The sequence below is a fragment of the Labeo rohita genome, chromosome 3, assembly GCF_022985175.1.
Source record: "Labeo rohita strain BAU-BD-2019 chromosome 3, IGBB_LRoh.1.0, whole genome shotgun sequence".
NCBI lineage: Eukaryota > Metazoa > Chordata > Actinopteri > Cypriniformes > Cyprinidae > Labeo > Labeo rohita.
Window position 1 is genome coordinate 2,674,687 of NC_066871.1, and position 13,604 is coordinate 2,688,290.

At 36.0% G+C, this 13,604-nt stretch overlaps 1 protein-coding gene across 1 annotated transcript; it reads right to left on the bottom strand.

Annotated features, from left to right (window-relative positions):
* Positions 1 to 952: 952 nt before the first annotated feature.
* On the bottom strand, positions 953 to 10,431 carry epor (erythropoietin receptor). Its single transcript, XM_051104879.1, has 8 exons — positions 10,183 to 10,431; positions 9,206 to 9,338; positions 8,825 to 8,994; positions 8,114 to 8,265; positions 7,866 to 8,022; positions 5,419 to 5,506; positions 4,151 to 4,238; positions 953 to 3,539 (listed from the first exon to the last, which is right to left on the bottom strand). The coding sequence occupies exons 1-8, from the start codon at positions 10,271 to 10,273 to the stop codon at positions 2,823 to 2,825; spliced, it is 1,596 nt and encodes a 531-aa protein (XP_050960836.1). The 5' UTR covers positions 10,274 to 10,431; the 3' UTR covers positions 953 to 2,822.
* Positions 10,432 to 13,604: the final 3,173 nt, after the last annotated feature.

A 13,604-nucleotide genomic window follows, 5' to 3' on the forward strand; every position in this document is an offset into this window, starting at 1 on the left:
TAATTAAATCAAAAGGAGCCCCTGCCAAGTATTGAGTACATATACATTAAATAAACATACTTTCCAGAAGACCAACAATTCCCTAAAAATGATTTTTTATTGGTCTTATGAAGTATTCTACTTTGTTGAGATAGTGAATTGGTGGGTTTTTGTTAAATGTGAAATCATCACAATTAAAAGAACCAAAGACATAAACTACTTTAGTCTGTGTGCATTGAATTTATTTAATACAAAACTTTCACAATTTGAGTTGAATTACTGAAATAAATGAACTTTTGAGATGCAAGTTTCCATACTAAAAATGGTATCGATTCATCTTGGTTAAGGCATAGGTGTTCACAAATTCAACATATTTGGTTTAACCTTATTGATTACACAATACAGAACACATAAAGAAAGGCTGGCAACTAAAGTACAATGGACGCTTGAGGTTTCGGTACAGTAATTTGACAATGCGTCATATTACAAACTAATGTACAAATTAACTTTGCCAATCCATTTTCTTGGTCTAATTGTAAATGATTCATCAGTGTACATTATTTAAACAGAACTAAAAATGTCTTTGTAATATTGTAGCAGAAGAAAAAATGACTGTTGAATGTTTCGGTTAATGCCATCAAAGCTGGTTCAGTTTCAACTATCGGGTGCTAGTGGAGTTTCAGGAAGGGTGTAGTCCTCCATAATCAACTGCACACGCTCGTATGAAACGCCCACTGTTCGATCTAATCTCTCTGCGACATTTTTATGTTGCTTTACACTCAGAAAAGTCACATGATGAAAGTAAAATGAAGTGCAAATGTCAACAACATCAAGGTGACTAAAAGAAACGGTCTGTTCCAAATCAACCACAGAAGCATTCCCAGAATGCACCAGAAGAACTAAGAATGGATAGGTGAATTATCCTTCATGTAACTCAACTGACCTAGAAAGAAGGTCTAATGGTTGTTCAGTCTGACATCTTCCGTTAGGCTTTAATGCTTTACAGATCTGAAAGATACATAGTAACTTAAACCACAACAACAGAGTAGAAAACTGTTATTTACATTAAAAAAAACATACAATTTACAAGACAGATTCAGACTTCAGAAACCCAGAACAGAATGATATATGAACTGCCATCAGGCACTTTCCACAATAAGGCTAGAAAAACAGAAGGAAAAAAAAAAGACTAAGCATTTCAAAATGTTGATAATGAAGCTCATGATGGCAAAATAAATATTCCATGAGCTAATCTGTTTTACAATTATTTTATGTGAAGTGTTTTTTTTTTTTTTTTTTTTTTTTTTTGCAGTCCTGTTACATTTGGTGATATTCAGACAGCTGATGCATTTGCATTGCCCCATTTCCATGAAATTTAAATAAAATAATTATTCAACTTATTCAATATCTCACTACAACAATGCAAAACAACAACAAAAACAAACAAATAATGGGACTGCCAAATGAGCCCTATTTGTGGAAAGTGCCACCAATTAAAGTATTTATAATTAAAGACAAAAAAATCTGTTTAAAAAACTCCCCACAAGTATTTTAGTGGTATACTGTACAAAAATGTTCCATCAACAGCTGCCATAGTGATACTATAGTATTAGCTTATTTTACAGTTGAAGTCGAAAATTTACATACACCTTGCAGAATCTGCAAAATGTTAATTATTTTATGTTGTTTTTATGTATTACTGACCCGAATAGGATATTTCACATAAAAGACGTTTACATATAGTCCACAAGAGAAAATAATAATATTGTGTTGTTACCTGAATAATCCACAGCTGTGACTGTATGATTTTGAGATCCATCTTTTCACACTGAGAACAACTGAGGGACTCATATGCAACAATTACAGAAGGTTCAAACACTCACTGATGTTTTAGAAGGAAAAACGATGCATTAAGAGCCGGGGGTGTAAACTTATGGACAGAATGGAGATGAGTACATTTTTCTTATTTTGCCTAAATATCATATTTTTTCATTTAGTACTGCCCTTCAAAAGCAGAATAAGTTAATTTTACCCTGATCTTTAAATTCAAAAGTTTTCACCCCCCAACTCTTAATGCATCATTTTCCTTTCTTGAGCATGAGTAAGTGTTTGAACCTTCTGTAATAGTTGCGTATAAGTCCTCCGGTTTTCCTCAATATGAAAAGATGGATCTCAAAATCATACATTCATTGTTGGAAAGGGTTCAAATACACAAAAATGCTGAAAAACCAAAGAATTTGTGGGACCTGAAGGATCATTCAGGTAACAACACAGTATTAAGAATCAAATGTATGAAAACTTTTGAACATAGACATTTTTATAAATTCAACTATTATTTTTATTCCTGTGGGCTATATGTAAACATCTTTTATGTGAAATACCTTATTCGGGTCAGTAATAAATAAAAAATGACATGCATTTTGTGTGATCCCTCTTATTTTGGTAAAATAATTAACATTTTGCAGATTCTGCAAGGTGTATGTAAACTTTTAACTTCAACTGTATTTCATGGAGTATGTTTTTCTTCTGAAAGATCCTAGTGTTTTCATATGTCCTTAAACGTCACGTCTCAAACAAAAACCAGTAAGATCCTGATGTGTATTTGTAGTGGTAGTATCCAGATAACGTCCTGTACATATCGGTTCCCTTTGACTTCTATTTTATGGATGAAAAACAATGGAAGTCAATAGCCACCAGCAACTGTTTGGTCACCAACATTTTTCAAAATATCTTCCTTTATGTTCCACTGAAGAAAGAAAGTCATACCGGTTTGACGACATGAAGGTGAGCAAATAATGACAGAATATTCATCTTTGAGTGAAATATCCTTAAGTATTGTGGGTTTACCAAAGAGGACCCGAACAGGACCCTGATCCAGTTTTAATGTGTTGACCGGAGAGTGGCCACTTGTGGGGAAAAATCTCGTTTTTGTAATCATTTGTGTATATCCTGTGTTTCCCGAGCTCTGCGATCCTGCTGGAGCTCATTGGACTGTAGTCCATGGAGACCCCTGAGTCTGCGACCGCCATGTATGCGTATCCCGGCCCTTTCGGGGGCCACGTGTGGTTGGGATACTCAAAACTGGATTGCGACGACAGTCTACCTGAACCCGAGCTCTGCTGGAGGGAGCCGAGATCGGAGTGCGAGGTGTTCAAGGACGACGTTCCTGCAGTGGTGAAGAGCGTTTGGAGCGGTAACGTCTCCTCGAAGACATCGTCCACCTGCTGCTCGTTGTCTCCTTGATTGAGAGTGACGTAGGTGTCGTGTGACTGCAGTAACGATGACTGGGAAAGAGATTCGGGGTTGTCCTGAAGAGCCCTCAGCTGCTCCATGAGCCAGTGAGCATGGGGAGGTTCTCGCCATCTGTCTGTTAACCTCGAGTCTGAACGCTCGCTGTCTTTCTCCTCTTCCTCCTCCGCAGGTTTCCTCTCCTCAATCTGGGACGTGACGTGGCTGGTCAGGGAAACCTCGGATAAAACCTCCAGCGGTGAAGGAAGCTCCTCTGTGTACACATGTACTGATCTGCCCCACATACTGCCATTATTTTGGCTCATCCACTCCTGAAAGCCAAGGAAACACAAAATAGTTAATTACCAAACATTTAGCACTAGTAATAATCTCTTTTTCAATGTTTTTTCAATTCCAGTCAGCTTGCCTACCAAAACAACCAATGCTGACAGCAAATATCGTCCTTTATTAACTTGAATAAAAATGTATTTATTTATTAATGAACATTGTTGCATTGGCTTGCACTATTATAAACTAATATCAACCAAGACATTTAATTATTTAGCTATTTTGAAATCATGGACATTGGCTAGTTCTATAACTATGTTCACTGTATAAACTAATATTGTAAAATATTATTACAATTTTAAATAACTTTTCTGTTTTAAAATGTATTTTGTTCTTGTGATTCAAAGCTGAATTTTCAGCATCCTTACTCAGTCTTCAGTGACACCAGTAATATGTCATTTTGGTCAAGAAACATTTATTATTATTGCTATCAATGTTGAAAATTACATTTTTCTGTGGAAACCATCATTTCAGTATTCTTTGATGAACAGAATTTTAAAAAGATGAGCATTTATTTGAAACATATATGCTACTTCGTAAATGATACCTACTGTAGCCTATATTAACATTCTTAAAAAAAGAAAGAATAAATTACCTTAAAATCGCCTTTGTAGACAGTAAAAAGACCGGGAAACTTGTGTTCAGGTGTTGGGATGTCAGGCCAGAGTTTCTTAAGAAGAAACCTGTGAAGTACACAGAAACTGTTCCGTATTTCCGAGCAGAAAGTAAAGTGAATTTAATGCTTATAATTAGGGGTGTAACGTTACACAGATGTCACGGTTCAGTACGTACCTCGGTTCGGGGGACGCGGTTCGATACGATTTCGGTACAACAGAAAAAAAAAGTAAATCTAGATTTCTTTTCATTTATTTTAAACAGACAGTAGCACAAATTACAATTTTTTCCACCTACATGTAAAAATACTAAATATTATATCAAATTATAATGTCATATATAGACTATAAGATCTGCAGTACATATATACATACAAGGAATAAATACTTGAAATATATTTAATTTAGTAAACAGATAGACAAGGGGAAAAAACGGTGCTACACGTAACGTAGCCTATATTTTTGATGAGTTTCAGTTCAGTTTTGTGACAGAAAGGAAACTCAAATGGCAGAAACTGACATCCTATTTGTTTTTTAAGTTGATTTTGCTGGCATGAGGAAAGTTGAAGTAATCGCGCCAGCGCACACAAACACAAAACATATCAGTTCCAGCTTCTAGCATTGCTAACTTGACAGCGCAGTTGGTACTTCATCAAAATAAAACACAGTGAAGCAAACATCAGTGCGCCCGCCTCACTGTGTCACCGTTAGAACGCGACTGAAGTACTGCATATAATTTACATAATATTATAATATTGTTATAATAAATAATAGTTTAGCATTTAGACACATGGTAAATATATGGAATATTTAGATTTGTGCAAAATGAGAGAGGTAGGATACAAGAGCACAAAGCTCCATTTCGCTGACAGCTGAGTGCGCAAGCCTTTAAAGTAACCTTACACTCCTTTGTCAGTGAGAGACGTGTTCTGGATTGAGGGTGAATTGCCTGTATTCGTTGTAAGGCCTCATGCACCGAACCGAGATGCCCGTACCGTGACGGCGCGGACGAATACATGTATGTTACACCCCTACTTAAAATACAAATTGTCCAGTTACATAACATGTAATTGTTTTAGTAGCTTACATGTTTCTTTGTCAAGCCATACATGCATAACCAACCATAGTCAGCGTTTACTTAACTATGATTCAAGGACAAAAGTGTCCCTCATAATATACATAATATATCATAATATTTATTTGTCCTCATTTACATAGCTAGTAAAGGTGTGTGTTTGTGAAAACTGACTTGTGGTGGGACAGAATCACAGTCATAGACAGCAGGCAGAGGATCAGTCCGATGAAAAGGACGAGTAATATGATCAGCGGATCCATGTCTGTTAGAAAAAAAAAGAAACATAAATGTTTGTTCTGCCTCAGCGGTAGAACGCTCGTCAGTGTCAACATGATTGAGCTGGCCAATCAAATCAAGTAGGCGGGGTTTACTGTTGACAGAAACCGCGGGAATTCGAAGGCGTTAACAAGGTAACAGAGCAAGGTAAGATGAACATAGATAACGTAAACATTTAATATGTGAAAACTGTTACGATAGAATTGTGAAATGAGCGACAGTAATATCCAGTAATGCAAACTACTCCACTTTTTTTTTTTTAACTCGCCGTTTTGAATAGAAAATATGGTACTATTTACGTGAATCATGTACTTCCTAACTGAATATGTAGAGACATTAAAGGAGAAGTCCACTTTCAGAACAACAATTTACAAATAATTTACTCACCCCCTTGTCATCCACGATGTTCATGTCTTTCTTTCTTCAGTTGTAAAGAAATTATGTTTTTTGAGGAAAACATTTCAGCATTTTTTCTCCATACAATGGACTGATATGGTGCCCCGTGTCTGAACTTCCAAAATGCAGTTTAAATGCGTCTTCAAACGATCCCAAATGTGGTTGTAAATGATCCCAGCTGAGGAAGAAGGGTCTTATCTAGTGTAACGATCGGTTATTTACATAAAATACAATTTAAAATACTTTTGAAGTATTTAATATTTTGAATTTGAGGGAGAACATGAGAGGGGAGTTTTTCCGACATACCCTAACTGTCATGAACAGAACAAAAACAGTCCAGGCAGAGTAAGACAAAACAAGCGTTTGTCATTAAAAAGTATATAAATTGTATTATTTTTATTTAAAAAACAAATGTTATGCTAGATAAGACCCTTCTTCCTCAGCTGGGATTGTTTACAACTGCATTCGGGATCGTTTGAAGCCACATTTAAACTACATTTTGGAAGTTCAAAATCGGGGGCACCATATCAGTCCATTATATGGAGAAAAATGCTGAAATGTTTTCCTCAAAAAACATAATTTCTTTACGACTGAAGAAAGAAATACATGAACATCGTGGATGACAAGGGAGTAAGTACATTATTTGTAAATTGTTGTTCTGGAAGTGTTTTGCATTTTTGACATATTAGGTACAGAGTGAATGTGTGCGTATTTCAAAATGTTTACTTCCCAACTATAATTGGCTTAATTTGCTTCTCTATTCAGTGTCTTTATACTTAAGAATACTAAATAATAAAAAAAAAAAAGTGTTCAACAAGTTCTCAAATCTCAAATTATTTATTTTTTTAATTTCACCACGAAATGTGAATATATCACCACACAGCTCTTTATATAAAGTTGAAAATATAAGTAGGGCTATACAATGTATACTATGGCTGCATTCGAAAACTGGAAAATGCTGCCTTCGGAGGACACATTTGAAGGTAGGAAGGCATCAAGGCACGTTCGAATCCAATGTTAGCTTCACTTCCTGCCTCTTGAGATACTTTCATCTGGTCGATTTTTGAAGGCAGCATAGATGTATCCTTTGCTGCCTTTGATATCCCACAATCCTGTGCGTTCCATTCCGTGATGGTTGAGCAAAAAAATAAACTTGGCATCTGAAAGTTGCATTTGGTGGTCAGTTTGTGTGTAAATGTATATTTCTGACCAACTTTTTGCACTTTTTACGCATACTTGGCCACACATCATGTCCATTCCTTTTTATGTTATTTCAAGCGAGAAATCAGTATAGTAATTAAAATATTTGCTTAGTTATCACCAAAGCTTGTTTTATTTTGTTGTAGGTCATTAAACCATTACACTGCCTTAGAAGCATGTCCAAAATCAATTTCGTGAGGTGCCTTTGTGCAAAAACGCTGTCTGCGAAATCAATGCCGGATAAGGCAGCGAGGCAACAAGTAGTTTTCGGATGCAGCCAATATATTCATCTTATTCTTCAACACGGAAGTAAGCCTATGGGTGAGACTTCCGGTTCATTAGCTGCTATAGGGAAATAAACAGAAGAATAACGTGCAGTAAACAGCAAAACTGTTTGCAGTACAAACCAGTGTTCATAATTAAGATAATACATTAAAATAATATGGTAAGACACACCAATTTGCAATATCAAGCAACAAAGTGAGGTGTTTTGTACAGCTAAAAACATCTGGACACGGATGAGAACGGAAATCAGACCTATAAAATTTACAAATGGCCGACCCTGCTCTTACAATAAAAATACAGTGGATATCATTGCAAAATGTAAACTATATTATTGTCCAGCTCTAACCTCCAAAAGCAATTATATGGCATGAACATATTAAGATATTATATTATTATAAACTGACTTGATTTGAAATGTTTTATACATTGATTTGTACTTTCAAACAGTGTTTAAAAGCACATACCGATTGGTGGCGTGGCTCCAAACACAGGCTCGGTCCAAGCGCTCCAGTAGCCCTTGTAGGCAACACCATCAGGTTTCACACGGACCCACACCTTGTATCTGGTGTCGGACTGTAAGCCAAGCAAAACGAGCATCGTGCTGACCTTTATGACCTCCACCTTCAAAAAATAATTAATCGGTGAGTTTGAACAAGAAGTAAAATACAACTGTTCATTCAAGTAGCACTAACGGTCTCATGAAGTACAATACCTTGCCCATGTTACTTCCCTCCACAGCGTATCTGACCTCATATATCATACTGTCATCCATGTATTTGAGTGAAGGAGGCAGCCAGCTCACGTTCAACTGCCCTTCCTTCCCTGAGCTCATGACCGTGAGGTTTCGGGGAGGATCTAGAAACACTGTAAGAGGAAAAGCATTGAAAAACATCTTATAGAGGATTGCAAGCAGAGTGCGGGGTAGGTACAATTACTTACAAATTGTAGTTTATTACCAATTACATTATTGTAGCGGGTAATGTAATCTATTAGATTACTTTTGGATTACTTTTAAATTACTTTTGACCTAACTCATTTATCACATAGATTGATTTGTACCACATTGATATAAAAGTACAAAGAGAAAGAAAACATATTCCATTCTTTGTTATCAACAACATTAAGTATATTAATCTTTACATTACATCAGGGTTTCACGAATTGGGGTTTGTGAAGGAACTGCAGGAATTTTGTGAGTCAATGAAAAGCTAATACTTAAGAATAGTATGCTAAAATGTAATACGATAATAGACAATTAAATAAATAAAACTAAAAAACACTTTACACTCTAATTACAAGTACTTAATTTTTGAAATCTGATTAGTCCAGATTACATATCAGCACTGTGTCTGCATGCTGCTTAGTGAGGATTTTACTTTCCGTTTGTTCACTTATTACTTTTGCAAAGCTTTAGTAGACTTACAGAAATTTTCAGCGTTGAGGCTACGACTGTAGAGCATCCGGCCATCACAAAAAACCTGCACATCAAGAGTCGTGAAAAACGGGGTTTTGGGTAGTTTGCAGAAGAAGATGGTTTTGTTACTGGCCAGCAAAGACAAAGGTGAAACCACACAAGCCATATTTTTCTTATTCCTGTAGACATATGAAGATAAACAATTACGTTGATTGACATTTTCACAGGACATCTGAAATAAAGTTATGTGAAGAACATTTTATGCTGTCCTTAAAAAGACAATATTTTTATATAATTTTGATATAATTATCAGTTTCTATGAACCATTTTGACAACAAACAAAAATATAAATTTTAGCTTTAGGCCACAAAACACTCATCAGTCACTTACTCGTATGAATACGTGAAGGTATATTGATCGTGTAAATTATTCCTTTCTTCCTCCTCTTCCCAAAAGCAAGTGAGATCCTTTACCTCCACAAAACATTTAATATCTTCGGTTTCGTCTCGGAGCAACTGGGCCACTGTACAATCATATCACATTATGTTGCAAGCATTGTCAGCATTATAAAAAGATGATTTATTTTGTAATAAGCATGAGCGCACAAAGCACAGGTCAACAAAAATATAAAATCTTTTATCTTTTTTTGAATTTAGCATTTTTTAATTTAAGCAATAAATAAAAATTATATATATATAGTGGCATATTTCATGACTTTCTCAATTGAAAACATACAATTATTTGGTTCTTTGGTGCTCAATTATTAATAACGGCCATCACTTTTGCTGCTTAATATTTTTGTGGAAACCACAATACTGTTTTTAAGGATTCTTTGGTGAATGAAATAGAAATCTTTTATGACATTATAAAAGTCTTTACTGTCACTTTTGATCAGCTTATGCATCCTTACTAAATAAAAAGTTTGACTTACACTAAATTTTTGAATGGTAGTTTAGCACAGTTTTCAAAAAACATTAAGCAGCAATAACATTGATAATGTATCTTGAACAGTAAATCAGCATATCAGAATGATTTCTGAAGGATCATGTGATACTTAAGACTGGAGTAATAATGTTGAAAATTCAGCTTTGATCACAGAAATAAATTACATTTGAACATGTATTCACATAGAAAAGAATCATTTTAATTATAATAATATTTAGCTGTTTTTACAGTATTTTTGATCAATTAAATGCAGCCTTGGTGAGCCTTATAGATGTTATATTGATAAAAAACGGTATATTGTATGTACCATTTTTAATTACTCATTAATTACACTCCACATTTTCTTTTGAATTTAGAAATTCATGAAATATGCACTGAAAAACACCTAAAAGACATTTGAAAGAAAAAGTCGCTTTTCTTACCTTTACTTTCAAAATGTTGTCCTCCTGTAGTGACGAAAGCAAGACACAACACGAAAACAATTTTCAACCTGTCGCTCCTCATTTTTGTCATCCATTTACATTACAAAACGTAACGATCCCGAAAGGTGTATTCTCCTTTCCAGGTGGGCTTTTCGTCCAAATTGTTTTGCGGACAACATGGACAGTTACGTGCATCTCATCCGATAAGCTGATGTGCGTTCAGTCAGTGTGTTTACTTCTCTTTTACTATTTGGAGGTGGAGCGCCAAAAAGTGTTGTTTACTGGGAGGAGCTTGAGTTAGGACATGCTGTGATGACTTTTTGAAGCGCTCAGTCTTCACTCTTAAGATAGAACATTACATGCAACCCGACCTTGAGGCTTAAATAGGTAATAATATGACTTTTAATGGGTCTAAAACACTTTTAGCATCTAATGCATGTTCATTATGTGCGGTGCAGTGAACAGGTGTTTAGTTACAAGTGTTTTTAAGTGTGCAAACTGCACTGGTGTTGATCTACACACAGTACCGGTTCTTTTTATCACAACCTAACACTCTTGTTTTTATATGCTCAACCTGCTTTATCAGCACAGCGCTGAGCTCCTCTTACGCAGATAAGCGCAAGCATTGCGAGCCAATCCAGTCAGCCTGCAGCTCACTGTCCATTATCACTACGACAGGACTGTACCGTTATTTCAACCCGGGGCACATTGTTAAGATGGGAAATGTGACACCCGATTAGGCCCACAGGTGGTTTTAATCATACACAGAAGAATTTATTTTATGTGCATTGAACAAAAAATTACTAGATTAGTCCTTGAATGCACTCAAAAACGATTTAGACCTCAATGTGTGGAAAAGGTCTTTAAAAATACACTGGTGTAGAAATAATTTATACTCAGAAACTGGTAGTAAATCGCTCAACTAATTACTAAGAATCTCTAAGTAACACAAGAATTTTATCTTATCTGTTATTTATTCTTTTCAACAACCCCAGTGGTTGTCGGTTGTTGCGCATGCCTGTTAGAATGAATGAGCAGAGAGTTGGTGCACTACTAAAACATTCTCAACTTTATTCAGGAAGATAGGTCATATTTATACAAATAGCATCAGCCTGGATGTCTCGAAACCCCAGGTGTCATATGCTACCTTATACGGATCAGAAAGAAATATATGGTGGCCTAATGGTTAGGAAGTCGGGCTTGTAACTAAAAGGTTGTGGGTTTGAGTCCCAGGTCTGGCAGGGATTGAAGGTAGGGGGAGTGAATAACCATTGCTCTCTCCACCCTTAATACCACGACTGAGGTGAGTCCCTTGAGGATGGGTTAAATACAGAGCACAAATTCCGAGTATGGGTCACCGTACTTGGCCACAGGTCATGTCCTTTCCCTTTCCTTTTCCTTTTAATTGTTAAATGTAGCTGCAAGCAGCGATTACCAGGGTGCAAGGGCTTAAGGCATTTAAGCATATAAGGAAAAAGACATTACATATTATTTAGCAAGGCTGTACCCACCTAAGTCAATGATAAAAAAAAAAAAGCATTTTGGCAAGTACAGGTCACCATAGAAATACAGTGTTTTTGAGTCCTTTTTAACTGTTGTAGCACCAGCTATGGTCTAATATCCTTCAAACTTTGCATGTTTATTTAGAATCACCTGTCGCATGTGCTCACCAGGTTTCAAGAAGTTTTGAGCTTTTCTTTAGGCTTTATAGGATTTTGGGTAAATTTGTACAGGCCTCCCTTTTTTAAGCGACCCTATTATAGCCTCCCAAAGAGTAAATTATTATTATTTTTTTTGATAATTATTGACCTAGAGAGAATTGTACTACAGTGTTTTTTTTTTTTTTCCAGACTGAGCAAAAAGCCTAGGACTAGGTCACAAAAGTAGGTTTCTGACATCTTCTCAGTCATTTAACAAACGATTTGATTGACAGCAGTTGTTTTAGAGGCAAAGTTGTCCCAAATGAGGAGTTCTATTGTATGATATGAATATCACACGCATGTGCAAAAAGTCAAACAGGACCACCAAGTTTAGTTCAGATCAGCCTCCATTAACCTTAACAGGTGCTCAGACTTCGTCGACCAATGGCGGCTATTCTTTTTTTTAACATACGCAAATGTCCTTATAGACACTTGTGGCACTTTGGACCAACACCATGCACACCGATTTTCATGTTGATAGGACAAATGGTTGCACAGTTACAGCCATTTTCATGTTTTTTCCCCCTTAACAGCACCGCCAAGTGAGTCTTGGTCACGTTGTAGGCAGTGTGAGTACTACCATCCCTTCAAGTTACAAGTCTCTACGACTTATGGTTTGGTCTGCACGATCAGTTTTATGTGGAGATTGCTGATCCTTGACCGTTCTAACAATAACAATAGGGTTTCAGTGCTAGAGTCTTAAAAATAAAGGTGCTTTAATAGGTTCTTTACAGCGATGCCATAGAAGAACCACTTTTGGTTCCACAAGGATCATTCAGTCAAAGCTTCTTTAAAGAAGCTTTTTCCACCACAAAGAACCTTTTGTGAAACAGAAAGGTTCTTCAGATGTTAAAGGTTCTTTATGGAACCATTTAGAAAAAATAAATTCTTCTAAGGCATTATGAAGCATCTTTATTTTTGCATCTGTATTTGTCTAGCTGTCTAGGGGTGGTTTCAGTTTCACACCCGAAACAGCAACAGTGCATATGTTTGAGAGATAAATGGATAGAGAGTGAAGTCTTGAAATAATATTAACTATGGTCATCATTTATGATTCAGGACTTCACTCTGAAGATACGCTACCATCCCCAACTCATTATAATTTTTCTTCCTCAGTCCCTCATCAATTAATCTTCCATCCTTTCATTGTCTGGAATGAATATGCGACAATATGGAACGCAGATGGGGTCAAAAGTTAAGGAATTTGACCATGACAACACATGCTGTTTGTCTGCGTTATCGTGGATGTTTTGAACACATTTCTTTTTTTGTACATGTAGATACACATATAATTTGGATAGTTTACCCAAAAATGAAAATTCTGTCATTAGTTACTCTCCCTCATGTCATTCCAAACCTGTAAGACCTTTATTTTTTATTTTTTTGGAACACAAATCTGAGAGTCATTTTTTTGTTTGTTTTCTTTGTGCACAAAAAGTATAATTAAGGTTCAACGACTGATGTCACATGAACTTTATTGATGACCTTACTGCCTTTCAGGGCCTTGAGGATCAGAAAGCTCTCGGATTCCATAAAAAATATCTTGATTTGTGTTCCGAAGATGATCAAAGGTCTTACGGGTTTGGAACAACCAGTGTTGCATACCAGTGCACTATTACAACATCCTTCAGGAATAAACATGATGTCTGTTGTTTTTATAAGTATATAGCCTACCAACATTCCATCGTGTCACTTTTGCAAATATAGTTTCAAACACAGCAA

Excerpts from the sequence above, each read along its gene's own strand:
- epor (XM_051104879.1), bottom strand. The coding sequence starts at position 10,273 with ATGACAAAAATGAGGAGCGACAGGTTGAAAATTGTTTTCGTGTTGTGT. Across the intron at positions 9,339-10,182 it reads ACAACATTTTGAAAGTAAAG|TGGCCCAGTTGCTCCGAGAC; the intron begins GTAAGAAAAGCG and ends ATGATTGTACAG. Across the intron at positions 3,540-4,150 it reads TCTACAAAGGCGATTTTAAG|GAGTGGATGAGCCAAAATAA; the intron begins GTAATTTATTCT and ends CTTGGCTTTCAG.